Source organism: Brassica napus, unplaced genomic scaffold, assembly GCF_020379485.1.
Source record: "Brassica napus cultivar Da-Ae unplaced genomic scaffold, Da-Ae ScsIHWf_32;HRSCAF=60, whole genome shotgun sequence".
In the NCBI taxonomy this organism is placed as follows: Eukaryota; Viridiplantae; Streptophyta; class Magnoliopsida; order Brassicales; family Brassicaceae; genus Brassica; species Brassica napus.
The window spans coordinates 1-21,351 of record NW_026016411.1 but is presented as its reverse complement, the minus strand read 5'-3'; the positions used below and the strand labels follow the sequence as shown (position 1 = coordinate 21,351).

The window sequence follows — 21,351 nt, the reverse complement described above, 5'->3', positions numbered from 1 at the left end:
TATCAAGTATTATGCTGACAAAAAAATTATCAACTATTATTAAAATTAAATACAACATTAGACACAAAAAAACATTCAAATCAACTGGTTGTCTGTAGTTTTTGCTTTAGTTTTTGGTTTTTTGTTTTTCTAAAAGTCATTTTTGTCTAATAAAGTTTTACCTTTTAACTTTTAGTTTTTCGTTTTGTAAAAACCATTTGATATGTCAATCAAGATTTTTAGCAAAGGGATTCCCTAAATTTTAGGGAATTTGTTTTTCAATATTTCAACTAATTTATGAAGAAAAACCAAAAATCAACTTTTGTGGGCTTTTAATAAAAAACGAATTTATTTCTTTTTTTATAGAATGTACTCATTTATTTAATTAATAATTAAATAATTAATTAAATAAAAATATTTAATAAAGAAACATTTTCCATACAAGTTTATTAAGATAAGATATCATTTAAACAATAATGTAAAATAATTTATTTGCTTCTCATATCTGTAAATAAATTTTGAAATTTTATATAATATCATTTAATCTTAAACCATTAGTTATTAATTTCTAAAATAAAAATACTGAATAATTGTAAGAATTATCAGACACACTAAAAATAACTAAAACTAACTAAAAATATTAATATAATATATTATATAAATTTTGAAATAGCCACTCAAGTGTTAAAAATAAATATATTTTATATAAGAAAATTAAAATATTTTAAAATTTTAAGTTCTTTTAATTTATTGATATTTTGTGGTTTATATTTTTGTATGATACTTAAATTAAATTATTGTAAGAACATGTTAATATATTTTTATTTTTAAATAACAATCACTATATTTTGATAAATTTTAATGGAAACTTCTAAATATTTCATTGCTATTTTGTATTATTATTTTAAAATTATGTATATTGATAATTTGTGAAAAACAAAAAACTACAGCAAAACCAAAAACTAAAATCTAAAAATTAAAAACCAAAACCAAAAGCTAAAAATCAAAACTAAAAATCAAAATCAAAAAGTTAAAAACCAAAATCTAAAAACTAAAACTAAAAACTAATCCAAACAATCATCGCTTAAACTAAAATTAAATATCTTTAGCATGGCGCAAGATTTACTTGTAGAAATAGATTTCATAGGACAGCTCAGAATAATGCTATCGTCTGTGTAAAAATGAACCTAATTAAATCAAATTTGTTGAAAAAATTAAAGTGAATTGTATTACCTACTTGATTATAAAACAAAAAATAAAACTGGTTTAATTAAGTATGTCTGACAACGTTGTTAGACAGCACGCGCTTGCCATTCGCGTTTGTCAATAATTATTATAAAATTTCCGACAGGATTTAACAGAAAACAGATAATATCTTCTCGCAAAAACAAAAGCGAAAGCGAAGAAGATGAGAAGACATCGACCACGTGTCAAAGCATCTTTTAACCTGAGCCACATGATACAACAGAGTTCTCGACTCATCTCACTTAACATTTTTAAAAACTAAATTTTAAAATTTAAATAAACTTATACTGACGTGGCTTATCTTCCTCTTGCTCTTTTAAAGTAACCCTTGACTCTGCTCATTCCATAAACATCTCTCATCTCTCTCACCAAACATAAAAAAAGACTTCTCTTTTTTTTTTTGCTTCTTCTTCTTCGTTTTCCGGTGAAACCAAGTCCGGTTTCTGGTTATCTGGTGAATATACCTACCAACGGTACTTGGGTCGAGGTGAATGGTACAAAATCTTATATCGGACGAGTCATTTTCTTCTACAACCATGGTTATGCAGGTGTGAGATCTTTCTTCCTTTGTTTATATATGTTAGACAAAACCTGAAATTAGGAAAAAACCAAGAGAGGTAAGTTAGGTCTTTCCAAATCCAAAAGATCAAACGAGTTTTGATGGTCTATGTCGGAGAGATATTGGAACTGAAGAATATTCGATTGTCGCAGGTTAATTGTGTAATAGACAAGGCGAGTTTGTGGGATGTTAAGGTCGGTTGTGTGTTAAGGAGAGTCCTACTTAAATGTTATTGGGAACTAGGTAAGATCAAGTCTCGAAACCCTAATTATTTGATGGTCTAACTCCTCTAGATGCGTGTGAATTAGTTTTGTAGAGACTTCAAATCTTTACTATGAGCTCTGCCTGTCTAGAGACTAATTGTTTTTTTTTTCTGATTATAGGAACATTGTGAGAGCTTATGCGACAGAGCTTCGGATGAGCTTATTATCTCTTCCACAGATGCCTTTTGTCTCAAGGTATTAAATTGGGTTTCTAAATCTCTTGATAGGTTTCAGATTTCAAGTTTAGTTCTAAATATTTTTTTATTTTTTTTTTTAAATAATGAGTGTGTTAAATTAGTTCTAAATTTTGTTTTTGGGTTTTGCTGTTATTCAGACAAGAAAGCCTTACACGATCACTAAACAAAGAGAGAAGTGGACAGAAGCAGAGCATGAAAAGTTTGTAGAAGCTTTAAAACTCTATGGCAGAGCTTGGAGACGAATCGAAGGTGTGTGTGTGTGTGTTGCTTTATCTGACTTTAGAGAATCTTTTATTTAATACACATTATTCTAAAATACTAGGTTTGAAGAACATGTTGGGTATATATTGTTTTGACATTTATTAATTCTTGATTTGAACAGAACATGTTGGAACAAAGACTGCGGTTCAGATTCGAAGCCATGCTCAGAAGTTCTTTACTAAGGTTGCTCGTGATTGCGGTGTTACCTCTGAGAAATCCATTGAGATCCCGCCTCCACGGCCGAAAAGAAAGCCGATGCATCCATACCCTAGAAAGCTAGTGATTCCAGATGCAAAAGAGATGGCATACGCCGGCAAGCTGGTTCCGGATGAAGATAGCCGATCGCCAACATCGGTTTTATCAGCTCATGGCTCAGATGGCTTAGGTTCCATTGGTTCAAATTCGCCTAATTCTTCTTCAGCTGATTACCAGGTTTGTAGTTACAAGACACACAATCTGATACTAGTGTTTAGTTGTCATTTTGTGTTTAATTCTGACATTGTTATGTTTTCGACAGGTGCATGAGTTATCATCTCACACTGAGGAATCATTGTCTCCTGAAGCTGAGACCAAACAACAAAGTCTCAAGCTGTTTGGAAAGACTTTTGTAGTTGGTGATTACAACTCTTGGACAAGCTCTAATGATTCAGAAGATGTTAAGAAGAAGTCAGACTTAGAAACGCAGTCTGTCCGATGCACTTCTTCTTCGTCTTCTTCATCAGAAAATGCTGAAACGGAATTGACACAACAGGTAGTTGTAGTAGTAGTATCGGAGGAGTTTAAAAGAAGCGAGAGATCAGCATTTTCTCAGTTGAAATCGTCTGCGATTGCGATGAAGAATATGAAAGGGTTCATGCCTTACAAAAAAAGGATGAAGGTGGAAGGAAACACTAACAGTTTAGTGAAAACGTCATATCCTATATGGTGAGGTGGTTTGTGTAAAGCTTTTCTTAAAGTCAGTTTGTGAAAGTCTTTTTGATCTCAACTACAGTCTACAGATCATGTGTATAAAATTTGTCAAGAGAGCTAGGGACAGTCATCTTGTTTGGGGTTTCATTCGTAAGAAAAGTCCAAAGTTCCCAAGTATTTTATGTAACCAGTATGAAATTGATGTATCTAATAGTCAACTTTTCTCTAAGTTAAAAAAAAAAAAATCAAATCTTCCATGTACTCTTTTATTGCATTTCCACATGCTCTCAGACACAAATTCATGTTGCAATTTTACACTTAAATACTGCTTGCCGACAAAGGAATAACGTGTTGCACACCAAGCAAAGTGTACCGGCTCAATAAAATGTTTAAGAACATCGACAGGAAAAGTTCACTAATCTAATGATTACTAATCTATTACCCCCTCTGTTTCTGTTTCTGAAAGTAAGAAGTTTTAGATTTTTTACTAATTCCACAAAAATAGATTTTTATATATGTTTAAGGTATTTTTTTATATTTTTAAAAAATATTAAATATAAATATTTGAATTGATTAAATTTTATTGGTGAAAAGTTATTGAAAAGTGCATAATAAAAAAAAAAAATTAAATTATAAATATTTATTGAATTTTGAATAAGCATGAACACTTTAAAAATTCTTACTTTCGAAAACATAGGAAATAGCATTTTAAAGCTTATTAAAAATTCTAGAATGCATTTGAATCAATGATGATTAATTACCGAATGAGAAAGAGCTTTCAATCCCTCTGGTCGTTCGTATGGGAAGACAATGACTTGGAGAAGGATAAATAATAGAAGGATAAATACATAATTTTATTTTATTTTTGTTGACAAATACATGTACTAGTATTATTTTTTTAATAATATTAAGGATTACTAATTTTTCTTATTTTTATTTTATTCAAATTATTATTATTATTAATTTAATATCTTTACTAATTATTTTAAATAGTAAAAAAGAAAAAGAAAAATGCTCTATTTAAAAACTGAAATATCTTCATGCTTTATTAAATCCGATATCTAATCTTGTATATAGTATTTGCTGTTAGGTTAACGTCATTGATAATTACCATAAACTAATAAACTAATACGAAAACCAATTACCATAATTTTCCTTAACTCCCCCAAAATATATTATCAATTTTTGGCTTGGTTCCAAAGTTTTTGCATCTTAAATACAAATTTTCTATATTTACCTCGTACCGAATTGTATATCAAGCCAATTATATTCGATATTTAAGCATAAGAGTATTAAGTTAATAGTACTTAATTGTTTGATCTAATAAGGAAAACATCATTTATATGTAACGAAATTACACTTCTTCGAAATGTGTATACTGGTTTGCGAAGATTAATATGTTACTAGATCTTGATCCGCGCTACAAAGCACGGTATATTGTTTGTTTTGTTTCTTCGGTATATTTTTTATAAATAGCTTAAAATGAATATCATCCTGTTCATGGTGAAACAAAAAAAAGGAATATCACCCGTTCCACATTCATAAAATCAGTTAAATGTAAAAAGCAATTAAATGAAATAGGTATGTGTTTTGCTCATAGGAAGCAACAAACATATCAATATACAATTTAGTTATCAATATTATTTAGTATATGAACTTTAAGATATTAAAAATAATTTAAATGGGTTATTCGAACCAGAACTAAAATTTAAAAATATCTGAAAGGGCCTAAAATATTAAACTCCGAAAACCCAAAATACGAATTAGATCCTAACCAAATCGGAATGAGTACTCGAACAGCTACCCCTATTTTCTATATAAGATATTGTATAGGTTTAGACACATTTACCCAGAACCAAAAAATCTAAAACCAAATGTAAACCTAATTCATAAATAATCAAGTGAATCATATATCTCTGTAACCAAAAAAATGAATTGAACCGGAACCAAATAAGTATCCAAAATTTTAAAATAAAATTATATACCCACAAATATTAATTATACTTAATTTCTAAATAGTTAAATATACTAAAAATACTATTTATTAACAAAATTACCCGAATATTTTTATCCATAAATTTAAAATTATCCAAATTATTTGATATTTTTATTCAAACCGTCCGATATTTAAAGCTGGTATAATTATTTATTTATTTGTAAACATAGTTATTGATACTATGAATATAAATGCTATTAATTGTTATTGATAATGTATATACAGAATGGTATCAGGCATGGGAAAATCAAAGTATCTAATAGATGAATTGGTTGTTGTCAATGATTGTAGTCGAATACTTTTTCCACTCAAAGTAATGCATTCCGAAATTATAGGAAGTAAATGGAAGAGGAGGTTTTTTTTTCATCGGGAGGTTATAAAATACCAAGGGAAGAGGAGGTTATAATATATATACATGTCATGGCAGTTAAATTTTTAAGAAAGTGGGTTATAAATAATTGGACCAAACAAATATCAAATGGTCATGCTGCAGAATTAATAGAATAGAAATAGGTATGTGTTTTGCTCGTAGGAAGCAACAAACATATCAATATACAATTTAGTTATCAATATTATTTAGTATATGAACTTTAAGATTTTTAAAATAATTTAAATGCGCCATTTTATTCAACCAGCCACTGACCCATTTTCTATTTATTTAAATTAGATATAAAATAGACGGTAACTTCATACGAAATTAAGTTGCATATAGAAATATTCTTCTGTATAGAAAAATATTCAAATAATGTGATAAATAATATAATAGTTAAATCATTTCTTTCCTTTTTTTTTGAACTACAGTCTTTCCTAAAAGATAAATTTTACTGGAAAGATTGTTTTCTATATACATAAAGATTAAACAATATTATATTTCATTTTCAAAAGAAGACAAGATAGTGGAAAGATTGTTTTCTATGTACAAAAGATTTATAATATGTAAATATGATATAATATTTTCTCATATTTGATTATCTCTTTCAGAGCCGTTCCTATTAGTTTGGTGGCCTAAAGCACACTAACATAATGTGGCCTTTATATTTAATTATCAAATGATTATATCATATAGTTTCCTTATAACTAAATTTTATTATGATAATAATGTATATTTTTAATAATGAATTTGAAAATAAATTTTACAGAAATGAGCCAATATCTAACAAGGGAATAATAAAAAACATTGTCTACTTGATTAGTAGTGTTTTATAATAGTGACAGTAAAAATGATATGAAGCTACAAAAATCATCAAAGTATTACAACAACTTCAGATACAACAAACTGGTTATAAATAAATAAAACCTATAAAACAATAGTTATTAAGAATGAAAAGAGATTTAAGGAGAACATACAGTTTTCAGCTGCAAAAAAAAAACATATAGTTTTTTTTTTCTGTAAATGAAGAAATTTAAAGAGAACATATAGTTAAATAAACAATATATATTACATCTGACAGAATGTAGTAAGAGAATACATAAAATATTATTTAAAAAAAACTACCATAATTGGAGTCGAACTTTCATAATGTCATTACTAATACCAGTGAATAAAAAAACCATAAAACAAGTTTATTAAATTGTTTATTAAATTGCGGCCCTTAAAACAAGTTTATTAAATTGTGGCCTAAAGCATATGCTTCTTCTGCATTTGCATTATGTAACGACGTCTTCAATCCAACACTATTGTTTTTCTCCAAAACGGATTAAAAATAAGTATGGAATAAAAACTATTTCAATCCTATTCCATTTCATAATGGGATTTATTCTACAAATGGAGTAATTTTTTTTTGTTCATTAATTTATTATAAAGTAAAAAATAAAATAGAATTAGAGTATTTTTACTCCATATTCAGTTTTACTCTATTTGGTAGAAAAAAATTGAATATTACATTAGAAATGCTCTAAAGAATGGACCTCATCTCTTTCCAAACTAGATATTTGTGATGGCTCTTGTTTTTCGTTTGTGTTGACTATTCTCTTTCTTGATTATTCTGTCTTTTTGTTTCATTCTGGCTATATTTTTATTCCTTTTAGATGCAAATAAATGCATGTCTACGATTAGTTCTTTGTATGTTTTTCATGCAATTATGATTTATTTATTTTTATGAGAATATGATTAATTACTTTGTCAAATTAAATGGTTAGGATCTTTTAATTATAAATTTTGCTTTGTTTCCAAATACTGTAAGATATAAATTAAAGTAATAGAGATTTGCTATCCATAGAACAGTTACAAAATTAATTGTATTCTCTCTTTTTAGTCATACAAAATGAATTGTATTCAAGTCAAAGCAACAAATGTATTACAATGACAATTAATGTTTGATTTCATTCATCTCATCATGTACATATATAATATATACATACACAAATTATACATATCAAACAACAAACATCAGTTTAAATTTTGAATTCCAAGTCTAAATAACAAAATTGTCTAAGAGAATGGCACAAAAGGTGTGTATGATAATGATGACACTGATAATGATCGGATGTCATCTAAAAGCATGCAGTGGAATGGAAAACATTGGAATGGAAAACATGTCAAAGGAAGGCCATCTCACAACGTACGTAACTTACAGTTATCACATTTATTCATCAAGATATTTTTCCAGATCAACCTTTATCATAAAAACCTAATGGATCATTGTCAATGCGTATATACATATATATACATTTTAACATATGTAATAATAATTTGTGGTTGTGTGCAGAATGGAAACAATAAGGCCAGATGATGTTCCAAACCCAGTATGCATAAGGAACTGTAGTGTTACTAGTCACAGTAAAAAAGAGTTTCAAGATTGTATCACACATTGCGGATGATCAGTTCTGAATGTTCTATGACGATGTATTAAAGATATTTACAACTCTTTTTCGATAAATAAAAATAATAATAATGCATTATTGAACCGTTCGAATACAACGGCATAGCTGAAAACGTTTTTTTTTTTGAACGACCGCTAAAAACTATTAGTACCCAAAATACATAACTAAAATTGGGAAATGCACTTAATAACACCGATATACGAAAGAATTGTTGAATTAGAGACATGAATTTTGGTCAATGAACAAAAGATGAGTCTGGTAATGTAACGGTTGTGTGGGGATCTAAATTCCAAATTACAACTTTCTTCCTACTCGAACAACTCGATAACATAAGCTAACTAATCATACGATTTGAACTTGTATCAGGAATCTTGGTGTGTTCTTCAGTTGATTCTTAGCATCTCGACTATGTATAAGTATAACTTGATTTAGATTTGGTTTGTTTATGTAAAAATGTAATTTCCACAATAAAATCAACAGTTGCAAGAAAATGAAATTTGCCGAAACGTTAGAAAATTAAGAACTTTCTTTTCATATATGTTTCTTCAAGTAAAAGAAACCATAATCGCCAAATTACATAACCTGATACGATACCCAAAAGCTTAAAACTACCAACAACTAGGTATGTGTTTTGCTCGTAGGAAGCAACAAACATATCAATATACAATTTAGTTATCAATATTATTTAGTATATGAACTTAAAGATTTTTAAAATAATTTAAATGGGTTATTCAAACCAGAACTAAAATTTAAAAATATCTGAAAGGGGCTAAAATATTAAACTCCGAAAACCCAAAATCCGAATTAGATCCTAACCAAATCAGAATGAGTAATCGAACGGCTACCCCTAATTTCTATATAAGATATTGTATAGGTTTAGACACATTTATCCAGAACCAAAAAACTAAAACCAAATGTAAACCTAATTCATAAATAATCAAGTGAATCATATATCTCTGTAACCAAAAAATTGAATTGAACCGTAACCAAACCGCTAACCAAATAAGTATCCAAAATTTTAAAATAAAATTATATACCCACAAATATTAATTATACTTAATTTCTAAATAGTTAAATATACTACAAATACTATTTATTAACAAAATTACCCGAATATTTTTATCCATAAATTTAAAATTATCCAAATTATTTGATATTTTTATTCAAACAGCTGGTATAATTATTTATTTATTTGTAAACATAGTTATTGATACTATGAATATAAATGCTATTAATTGTTATTGATAATGTATATACAGAATGGTATCAGGCATGGGAAAATCAAAGTATCTAATAGATGAATTGGTTGTTGTCAATGATTGTAGTAGAATACGTTTTTCACTCAAATTAATGCATCCCAAAATTATAGGAAGTAAATGGAAGAGGATGTTTTTTTTTTTCCATCGGAGGTTATAACATATCAACGGAAGAGGAGGTTATAATATATATACATGTCATGGCAGTTAAATTTTTAAGAAAGTGGGTTATAAATAATTGGACCAAACAAATATCAAATAGTCATGCTGCAGAATTAATAGAATAGATACCGACCAATTTTTTTTTTGAATGTTGTTGAAGTTAACCAACATCAACACCTTCTTCTGTTTTCAACACTAAATATACAGAACACTAATTAATCCCCTATATGATATCCTGGTCTGACTGGTGACCATTCGGGAAACAAGAAGAACGAATAAAAAAATGAATGTTTGAGAATAAAATAACAGGAATGAAAAAGAATGGTTGTTCCTTATCAATTTTATCAAGGAATAATTTTGTTCTCTAATTCTCTACAAAAAAATGAATGAAAGGGAATAAGAAAGAATTATTATTCGTTGTGAATGGTGATTTTTTTAGGAACGTTAGGAAATGCATTATTCCTCGCCGTTCCCTGGTCACCATTCATACACTAGAATTATCAAAAACTTAAAAACTCACAGATTATATCACCGTTTGTATATGATTATATAGGATTATCAAATATTCCATATTTACATCATCGTTTATATATGATTCCATAATGGAAAAGTGTATTTGTATTAGACGACGTATGAATACGAATATACTTAAACCAGTTTTTTTGTCTTTCATCATAACTGAAAGACATTTACTATGCTCGAGTTTGGTTTACCAATTTGCTTATCGTATACCATAAATAATATACAGTACACGTTTGTTATACTATAAGGTTTTCTAGCTATTAGATTTTGGACTTACAAATTATTCAATTGATTCTTATGCTGCCACATAAGTCAAATTGATATCATAATTAAGTGATACATCATCAAGTCTTTTTTTTTAATTAGTACAAAATATAGGTTACAACTTTTTAAATGATTCTCAATAAATATATAAGAGATTAGTTCGATGTATATTTTCAAATCCTTCAATTTCAGCATACTAATTATTAATCCCACTTAAAACTTTCAAATAAGAACAATGGTAAAAGTGAAATACATTTGTGTGTTTTCCCTTTATTTTACTGTTTAATCAAACAATTTAATACACATAAATATATGAAGTAGAACACCAACGACGTTTGGATATTTTTGCAATTAGCTACACCTTTTCAAGAGAGCTTAAGCACCAAAGAGCCTGAAACTCAATCGTGACTGTGTTCGCTTCGAGCTGAAAAGTAAGAAAAAAAACTAGCAGTAATTAGCACATACTAACAGTCTCCAGTTATTTTTGAATAGTTACTTCAGTTTACCCTCGAGTTGCTGATGGTTTAACTAAAGGCTTAGGAGGAGGGGGAGGAGGCTGAGGAATATCACTCACTATGGGTATAATTTTCACCTGGTCCAAACAAAAAAAAACATGTATGCTTCAAACTTTTGATTCTGATCATGTCATAAGTTAAAGAAAAAAAGAAGATTAAATTATTTTACCAAACTCTTGTATTGGAGATTGTAGAAGGAATGGATGTATCTTTGCTTTGCCAATTTCTGATCTTTGTTCAAATGCCTCCAGTAGCTATATGTGCTTCCCATGTTTATCAGTTTGTTTGCATATATCTTCCATGTATAGCTGCACATATATAATCATAGAAATGATACTACTTTTAGAATCATTCCCTTTGGATGGCCTAAGCTATTATCTTCCATAAATAGCTGAAGATATATATACCATTCATATATGCGTTGCAGCCCTTCAGCCGAAAACAGATTCCAATAATTAGGATCGATATTGCATTTCTCAAAGAAATCTGCAATCTTATCACTCGATTCTTCTCCATCGCTCGGATCAATGTGGAATCCAGAGACACCATCCATGATAATCTCGGCAGGACCTCCTTGGTTCGTGGCGAATGTGACCAAACCACAGCTCATGGCTTCAATGACAGTAAGACCAAAGGCTTCATAATGTGCAGGTTGCACAAAAGCACCTCTTGTATCCGCAATACACCGGTAAAGTTCACCGTTTCGTGTCCGATCAGTTTGAGCTGCGATCCATCTAAACTGACCCTTGAGTTGGTATTTCTCAATCAGGGAGTGCATCTTCTTTATCTCCGAGATCTCTTCCCTGTCTTTAGACTTGGAAGGGTCAAAGAATCCTCCTACGATTACAAGGTTGACTAAATCTCGTAGCCTCTTGTTCTTGGCGTACCACTCTGTTAATCCGGTTAAGTTTTTCACAACATCTAGCCTTGCCATTGAGAAGATGATCGGTTTCTTCTTGTCCACCAAGTAGCCACTTTTGTTCATAAAGAAAAATATCCATTAAATTTAACCACTGACAAGAAATATATCAGTTTAGAATTTTTAAATAAACATCTAATGTAATTGATGATTTCACTCAATGTGATAGATATTTTATTCAAACAGTTGAATGTAAACGAGTAGAAAAGGTAAACAGGGAAAAGAGACATACATGTGTTCATCATTCTCATTTTGGCTATACAATAGTTCTTCAATGGAAGGATGAAACTTGGTGAATCTTCGGTCTTGTGAGGTAAAAGGGAAGTATATAGAGTCATCCGCGCCAGGAGCTGCAATGTTGAACCTCGGATCAAAGACATTGATGCCGGAGACAACTCTGTATAGTCCCGGGAGTGTGAAGCTCATGTGGCTCTCGTATTGTCCCGCTCTTTCTTTGCTGTCAAAATTAAACCGAACAAGACAATGTTATAACCATGGTCGAGTTTCCTTGATGAGAATAATGCATTGTCCTCGTGAAATAAATTAAATCACCTTCCAGCAATCTCTTGATAAGTGCTAGCTATGATGAAATCGGCAGAGTTCATAGAGATTAAGTCCGCCGTGAATTGAGATGAAAAATGATATTTAGGATCAAACTCTTTCCATTTGTTGTCCGAGTCTTCGTATTTAGTCTTCTCCAAGGCATGTGCAATAGTTGCCTGGATTATATGAACAAAAAAAACTTTTTCATTTCAATTATTTTGTTTTGACATCAAACGACTGTACATTATATATATATATATATATAATTAGTGTGCATCAAATGAAATGAAATCCAGGCAAGTATATAGAGTGTACATAAGTACATTATATATATCAAATGAGTGTACATTATATATATATATATATAATCCAGGCAACTAGTGTACATCAAATGAGTGTACATTATATATATAAGTTAAGTAACCTGAGTAATTCCAAGCTTATTTGCCATCAGCGATGCCACCAAGTTTCCATCCGTATAGTTTCCTATAACTAGGTCAGGTTTCCCCTCCAAAATATCCAAGATTTTTGTTGTTGCATCCTACTCATGATATAATTTTACAAGTACAAAGTAAAAGTTACACAAAAATACAGAGAAATTGGTTCAAAGTAAAAAAAAATTTATATTCTTAAATTTGGTCTTTTTACCTTGGTGAATTTCTCTAGGTAAGGGTAGATATCAAAGCGAGATACCCAACGACGTAAAATTCCATTCTCTGTTACAAATGGAATTCGAAGAATATTTGAATGTTTGGTACCAGTGATGGGTTCTAATTCTTGGTTACATTTAGTATCCTTGGCGTCGGGGATTAATCTTGTCACCTAAACCAATTTCACGATTTCAATATCATTCAAGACTTTATGTGGCTACGACTAAGGGAGGGTGGAAAAGATTCAAAGAGAACTTACAACAAGAATCTGAGGTTTGAAATTTAGGCCTTGAGAGTTGATTCTATGAAGCAATTCATCTTCAAGGGCCTTGACTTGGTCAAGAATGTAAACGACCTGACCACCAGTATCAGGCAAACCAAGAACATCGTTTTGACCAAAATAGCCATGAATCGAGAAGATGACAACGTTGAAGATTCTAGGAATCCTGGCGAAGAATCTATCAATATTTCGGGGGTCAGGGGCTTGAAGAATCTCCGACAAGATCCTCATTGTCTCTTTTACTTTTCCTGCGTTTTCTCCCCATCCTTTCTCGAAACCCCACTCCTTAAACCTGTGTGTATGTGTGTGTGTGTTTTTACTCAAAATTAAATCAGTTAACTAACGCATGGATTAGCAATGCATGTAAATAGTTCAACGGTTGACCTGAGTTCGAAGGCTTGGAAAGGTGTTTCCTTAGGCAGCTCCGATAGGAAAACATCAGCCAAAATCAAACTCATCTCAAGCTTTCTTGCCGTGTTTAGTGTCTCATTCATCATAAGGTTCTGAAAACATAAACGTATGCTCAGAGCCTCAGAATTAGGTATATTTTGTGTTATGTTCGCAATTGTGTTATTATGCTTAATGTGATATTTTTTTAACAAAATGTTATTGTCATATTTCTTCAAAAGAATATACAAGTTTTGTTAGTTAAATGTAAACTTAACACGTGAAAGAAAATAATATCATAAGAAAACGGATAAAAGTCTGAGAAATTCTAAAAATACCATATACGTTTTTTTTAAACTATCATATAAACCGTACACTTTCAAAGACACCTTATTTTAAACAAATGAAATGTTTTAACAGCTTAGGAAGGGGATCTAAATGTATTAGAACCATTTATAAGTTCAAAATCCCTTCAAACACCTGAATTTTTTTTAGAAATAATACACGTTTATTTATTGTTTAAGACAAGAAGTTTTGTGAATTACACAAGGAAAAAGAGATCATTGAAACAACTAATTTTATAGAGAAAAAATATTAACCTCTCCTTGATGCTCAAGTGACAACAAGTAGTCCACGAGAGACTGCGGGTTGTCGTTTAAACGGCCGCCAAGCTTTGAGGACACAAAACTCAGGCCGTTCCCTACTGAAGACGACAGCGAAAGCTGAGGCAGAGTGAAATCGAACGCCCCAAAGTCGACCTCCAATGCATTGTCATCCTTAGCCCTGATTACAAACATAGATCAAGACACCAGGAAAGTGAATGTATTTGGTGAAGAAAAAGAGGAGGGAATGTATAGGCACCAGTTCTCATCAAAGAGAAACTCTTTGAGTTTGAGATATTGAGTGTTCGATAGAGCCTCCACGGAGAGATCGGAAGAGTTAACCTTCACATATTGCCAATTTCCCGGGTTTCCTCGTACCGCAAATGCTACATTTGGAGGTATTACCACTGCCTCCTGTAGTTTTATTCACATTTATATTATTAACTTTAGCTCACCATATGTTTTATTTCGCAAAGCAATTAGCATTAGCGATTTTGAATATTTTGAAAAGTATAAATTAAACATAATCAAGTTTGTTAGAGATAACATCATTTATTGCCAAGTATTTGGAAATATAATTTATAGATATATAGATTAAAATTGAACTTGCCATTTGACATAATATGTTTGGAAAGTATTATGCACTAAATATATGAGATTATTAGCATAATGTCAATCTATGACCCTTCATATACATAAAAAGCTTCTTGAATTGTTAATTTCATTTAATTAAAGACTGTAAAATTAAAAAAAAAGTATGGTAAGACCTGAGTGAAGCATAAGATCTTGCCAAGATCACCTTCCATGACTTGCTTTCTTTGGACTAAATCATTGATAACAATCTCCATCTCATCCATCAACTGGTTCAATTTCAACAACCTTCTGCCCTTCTCAATGTACTTCTCGAGGCAACGTTTTATGTTCCCGCGGTTTTGTCCCATCGCTTCTGGGATCCCATTGCCTAACAATCCAGAAGTCATTTCCATTGTGTTATGTATCTCAGGATTAATCATAAGAAGAATAAAACGTGGGGTTTCACGTTAGTTTTGGGTGGTTTCCGCAATGCCAACTTTGTTTACTTTTATAGGGAAGATATGACATGCCTTTGCGAATATGTTATTTGTGTTTGTCATATACCTTACGTTTTCGCGAGTGCATGTTTTGTCCTCCAACTAATCAAATTACTTGTTTGTGTTTGGAAGGATTCAAAGCAATTTATATAACCAAATAAATATTTGGCCACCTGAGAGAAATTGGGAAAAAGAAATTTGGGTCAAAAGAAATTCATTTAAATGGGGTTCAAGCTCTGTCACAAGTCATAATATGATAATAATAAGCTAGTGACAGTGAAATATGGCGTAAGAAGTAATAATTCTACTGTCGAAAAGGTCAAAATAGCCAATATGCAGTTTATTACTTATTTATAAATGTTGCAGAGAATATATGCACTAAGCCACTAATTAAACCTTTGTTGGCTATTTGTTTTATTTGCAAAACATAAATAGTTGCAAAGGAAATCATAGATATGAATGATTTATTCCATATTTTCTTCCTATGGTTTTTAAAAATAGTTTATGTTATTAAGTCGTTGACAATTATTTTACATGATATGATATTATTGTAAAGGCATGTATTTATGGTTTACAACAGTGTAGTCATCACCTAAATTATCCAACTTAGTAAATACTAAATACCAAGAGATTTTAAAAAAGGATTTTAATTGTTTATCCTATATGTAGTACCGCAGAGGAAGGATAAAGGGAAATTCCAAAAGCATAGAGCAAGACGAAAGTAAAGGATCTAAAAGTGGACCATACACACAGATTCGTTCCGTTTCATAGCTGCCTCAAAACGATCTTTTTCTTTATTTTATTGTAAGAAAAAGTTATACAATATACATGTGTAAGATAGTGGTTCAAAAAAATACATGTGTAAGATAATTTCGTCAATACAAACTTAAAATGTCAGAGCGAAAAATGACCTAAACTGTTTCTTACATTTAACACCACAAATTCCAATATTAACTTTCAAACTAATTATCAGGCCGATTCTTTCCTTTTGTCCCTCTAGTCAGTTTGTTTCGGTTTCATACTAGCCCGGTCCGCATTTATTTGGCTTGTGGTTTATTTTCTGGTTGACCTTTTGTTGTATTTTCTTTCTTTTTACATTTTAATTTCCGGTTGTATTGTATTGAAGAAAAACTAAAAATAAATTAATAGGAAAAAGAGAAAAACTTTTAAATTCAGTTCAACAAGTTACTTCACCCACATATATTTAAAAAGCTTGGATCTCCGTTACACATTTTCATTCCATGTTTTAATCCAGTTTTTATCTTAAAATATAAATTAAAAATGGGCTAACATAAAATCCAATTAAGAAAATCCTAATTGTTTTCTTCTATAAATAAATAAACTTCACATAGGGTCCGATTGGTAATGGCTGTAGCTTTAAAATTTTTGCTGTAGAAAAAAATCTGTAGACTTTTTGCTGTGCCTTTAGATTTTATTGCTGTAGAATTTTATGTAAAGCACTAAAAAATTGCTTGAATATTTGGCTCTGCAGAGCACTTATACAGCTGTAGGTTATTTTAAGAGCTGTGGTTTCAAAAAAAAAATTAAAGCTTGATTGCTCTGAATTTGGTGCTGTAGAAATAAATAGGGCTGTGGACAGCACCCACAGCAACTACCAATCACCCCCATAATCTTTTATATAATCTTTTATCGTCATGATTTTTATCGTTGAACGTTCATTTTCGTTGTTGACAAAAAAAATATTCATTTTCGTTAGTTATTTTCACTAGTAAAAAAAAACGCATATAGCAACGAAAGTGCCACGGTTATTTCGTAGCAAAACAAAAAAAAATACACGAACTTGCCACAGTTTTGTTACGAAAAAGGAAACATGGCAAAACTTATTTAAATCGTAGCAAAACGTGGGTTATCTCTGGATCATCACTATTAAGAAACTAGTGAGCAGAAAAAATCGCTGATCAAAGTAGATCCCTAGGAGTGTTTCCTGCACAAGTAGCAAACAAGGTTAGAAATAAAATCTTCACAAGTGTTAATCTCCTGTTTTCTTTCTCTCTCGAACCACTCAGTGATTCTCAGAAGTTCCAATAGAACAAATCAATCAAATCCAGTGAGGTTCTCCAAATAAATAGAAGTTTAGATAGAAAGATTGCATTTTCTTGGAAATTCAAGCTTGTGGATCGGATTTCTCCTCGATCTCGTTTCTTTTTCTTTTTTCTTTTGAATTTGATTTTGCTTTTTTTTGTACAAGGTTACCAAGCTGCTCAGTTTCCTTACAGTAGATAGAGAAAGTGTTTGTGAAAAGATGAGAAAGATGGATATAAGATAGAAATACTGAAACCTCAAGTGTCTCTGATATCACCTGATGCTATCCTGGGTACGATCTGTCCCTGAATGCACTTTAGGATGGTATTGGATAATCCTTCACTTCCAGAAGGTCATGTAGCAAGCACCTTGGGTATATTAAACCCAAAACAAAGAATGTACTTAGGACGATTGTCAAAGGAAACAAGGCGATCAAGCTTAGGATTGAAGAAGGCGTGTGGACTGAACCTCAGGTAAATGAAACCCAAGACCCAAACCCTAACTTAGAACGCTCCTTTGATAATCAGCTGGTCGAATGGCACCACAAGATAGGATGGAGATATCTTGATAAACCAGATTTGATTGTAAGGATATTACCCACCAAACATGACTTAGAACTGAGTAGAAATGAGTTTGGTTCATCAAAAACCATTAAGTGGATCAGATATCTATCCGATGGACTCTTATGGACGAATGGGTCGATAGTCATGAAGTATTGATAATCTTTCAAGTTAGCTCGTTCCAAGCTTGATCTGGCTCGACCAAGTTCTTCTTCATGACTTCTTGGACGAGTAAAGTGACCATAGTTAATCCATTTGAGCTCATGAACCTTTAGTTCCACTCCAAGCTTTCTTGATTGAACTCTCGGATCGCCCATATCGCCGTGCTTGCCGGTTGGACTGGCATGATCGATGATTGGATCGCTTGTCTCATCCGTGCCGATGTTCAATCCGTGTTGGATGATGGTCGAGCTGATCAAGATTGTATCAGTTTTACAAAGCTTAAGAGAGATACTTGTAAGTTTCTTTATTCTTAGACTTTTTTCTAAGAAACCTTAAAGAGGATAATCTAATTGAAAGAATGTTTGGAAAATAAACCTTATGTTATGGAAAAATTATATATTTTCTTAGTTCTTACAATTTTAGATTTAACTACAAAGTTTCGGTTTTTGATACACGGTCCTATTTAGTGATGGATCCACTTGTTGATTTATGGTATCAGTTGACACCACAAATAATAACAAAAACTTAATTTGTAAGCTAATTTTGTTGATCATTTGTGGTGTACTGGTTAGATAGTGTGGGAATGCATCCACGGAATGGGGGTTCGAATCTCCTCAACAACACCTTAAAAGCCTAATTTTTTTTTTTTGGGTCCGCCACGGGTCTGCCACTGGTCCGCCACTGGTCCTATAGGGGGGAAGTTGTGTGTTGGGAGTACAAATACTCAATCTTATTTCACGATGATGACCCCCCAAAAAAAAAAACTCCTAAGTGCCCATTAAAATGCATATGTTTTTCAATCAGACCCGTTGCTACTATGCACGAACTTTCATCCTAGGGTCCGCGGAACCCAGAATTGACATCGAGTTAATTATGCTTGGTTTGACACAAAACTATCCGACTAATAATCAACGGTTGACGATTACGGTCCAAAAAGGGTACAAGGAATTCAAAAAGACACGTTTTGTCTGAAAAATTAAATGTTTAATTTATTCCGTCAAGCAGATGTTTTTTCCTACTTTTTAAACTTTCATACATACATGCATACGTATTAAACCAAACACCAACCAGCTTATAAATACCATTAACCTAGAGAAAACGTGAAGAAGATCCTCTCTCCATTAAAACTTTCTTCCTTCATTTGCCCAAAAATCTAAAGATTACCTGAATTTTAATTACCAAAATATAAACCAATCTTCAAGCACATAAAAACATGTCCGATCACCAGAAAATTCATCCGGTGAGCGACCCGGAAGCTCCACCTCCGGCACATCCAACGGCTCCTCTAGTCCCACGTGGCTCCTCAAGATCGGAACACGGTGACCCGACCAAAGAATCTGTGACGCAACCACCACTGTTGGATACTCCTCCGAGGAAGAGAGAGGAAGCTGTTGCTGTAGGTGCGTGTGTTACACGCTCCTAGTTATTTTCCTCCTTATTGTCATCGTTGGAGCGGCCGTTGGTATTCTCTACCTTGTCTTTAGACCGAAGTTACCGGATTACAATATCGACCGGTTACAGCTCACCCGGTTTACACTTAACCAAGATTCCAGTTTGTCCACTGCGTTTAACGTCACCATTACCGCCAAGAATCCCAACGAGAAAATTGGAATCTACTATGAAGACGGAAGCAGAATTAGCGTCTTGTACATGCAAACCAGACTTAGCAATGGTACTCAAAAATGTTAATTTGTTAACTATGATATTTTAGTTTATTTGTTTTAATTTGTTTAAATTTATTTATAAGAAAACCAAAACAAGATATTATTTTTATGCCTCTACAGGGTCGTTGCCGAAATTCTACCAAGGACATGAGAATACGACTATTATATTCGTAGAAATGACTGGTTATACTCAGAATGCAACCAGTTTAATGGCGACACTGCAAGAGCAACAACAGTTAACCGGAAGTATACCGTTGCGGATTAGAGTTATACAACCGGTTCGGATCAAACTCGGGAAATTAAAGCTGATGGAAGTAAAGTTCATGGTGAGGTGTGGTGTATCCGTTGATAGCTTGGCTGCTAACAATGTGATTAGTGTTAGAAGTAGTAACTGCAAATTCAGGTTTAGACTATAATTTCATTTTTTTTTCTAAATTCAAAATTATTTAATTACTGTGTTTATTCAGCAATTTGCATTACAATATGGAGGGGTTGAGTTTCAATTCGTAGTACCTCCCCCCACCCCAAAAGACGATCATCTCCTTTGCTTTTGTTTTTAAAAGAGAATAAACAATTTTGTTTCACACCTTGTAACCTTGTAAATAATTAATAAATAATATACACTTTTGTTTGTTGTTTGTTCATTATTGGTTAGGTTTTTGTTTCATTCAAAAATATAATATGATTTGGAGACTCAAAAATGGAATTTTCTTTCGCATTGACCGAAAAGAAAAGACTGGTATATATTGTTTAACTGTCTTAGACCAATGTTTCGAGAAGCATTGAATTTTATTTACTTAGGCCTTGTTCGTTTGTACATCTGGAAGATGCATCTAGATGGTCCATCTAGATGTCTTATCCAGATGCTCCATCTGGGTGTTGTTCGTTTTTTCATTTCGTCCATGCATCCAGATGAATCATCTGACTGCAACTATGTTCGTTTGCTTTTCATTTTTTAACTTCCATCTTCATCCAGGTGGACTTGTTAATAAAATGACTAAAATATTTTTTTTTACGTTTCGACGGAAAAAATAGCATTTTTACAGTTTTGACCGAAAATATGTTTGTGGTGTTTGAGGAAATATGTGTGTTTTCGCGAAAAAGTGCATTTTTATGGTTTTGGCAGAGAAAATACGTTTAATGGGTTTTGGCGGGAAAAAAGGAAAAAAAAGTTTTTGCGGTTTGGACGGAAAAAGTGTGTTATGAAGTTTTGGCGGGAAAATGTTTTTTTTTTTGACGGGAATTTTTTTTTTTTCACGATTTTGGCAGAAAATTTTTTTTTTTCACGATTTTGGCGGGAAAAGCTTTTGCGGTTTTGGCGGGAAAATCTATTTTCCCGGTTTTGGCGGGAAAATACATTTTTCGGTTTTGGCGGGAAAATACATTTTTCCAGTTTTGGCGGGAAGGAAAATGCGGTTTTTTTGGTTTTGGCGGGGGGAAAAATGCGGTTTTTTTTCCGTCGGTTTTAGCGGGAAAAGAGGAAAATGCTTTTTCCAGTTTTGGCGGGAAAAATGCGTTTT

At 31.7% G+C, this 21,351-nt stretch overlaps 2 protein-coding genes and 1 pseudogene across 2 annotated transcripts; 2 read left to right on the top strand and 1 right to left on the bottom strand.

The window, feature by feature from the left end:
* The first annotated feature begins 1,476 nt into the window (after window positions 1-1,476).
* Window positions 1,477-8,310, top strand: LOC125603412 (protein REVEILLE 2-like). The gene is made up of 6 exons (XM_048774441.1): window positions 1,477-1,772; window positions 2,167-2,241; window positions 2,381-2,492; window positions 2,626-2,936; window positions 3,022-7,970; window positions 8,118-8,310. Exons 1-5 carry the CDS (start codon window positions 1,716-1,718, stop codon window positions 3,430-3,432), a joined length of 966 nt encoding a protein of 321 aa, XP_048630398.1. The 5' UTR covers window positions 1,477-1,715; the 3' UTR covers window positions 3,433-7,970; window positions 8,118-8,310.
* Window positions 8,311-10,639: 2,329 nt separating this feature from the next.
* LOC125603413 (sucrose synthase 5) lies at window positions 10,640-15,394 on the bottom strand. The gene is made up of 13 exons (XM_048774442.1): window positions 15,100-15,394; window positions 14,592-14,746; window positions 14,330-14,513; window positions 13,728-13,846; window positions 13,323-13,635; window positions 13,062-13,235; window positions 12,838-12,954; window positions 12,423-12,589; window positions 12,103-12,327; window positions 11,359-11,925; window positions 11,121-11,259; window positions 10,943-11,028; window positions 10,640-10,860 (listed from the first exon to the last, which is right to left on the bottom strand). The coding sequence occupies exons 1-13, from the start codon at window positions 15,343-15,345 to the stop codon at window positions 10,812-10,814; spliced, it is 2,541 nt and encodes an 846-aa protein (XP_048630399.1). The 5' UTR covers window positions 15,346-15,394; the 3' UTR covers window positions 10,640-10,811.
* Window positions 15,395-19,109: 3,715 nt separating this feature from the next.
* LOC125603414 lies at window positions 19,110-20,469 on the top strand (annotated as a pseudogene).
* The last annotated feature ends 882 nt before the right edge of the window (window positions 20,470-21,351 follow it).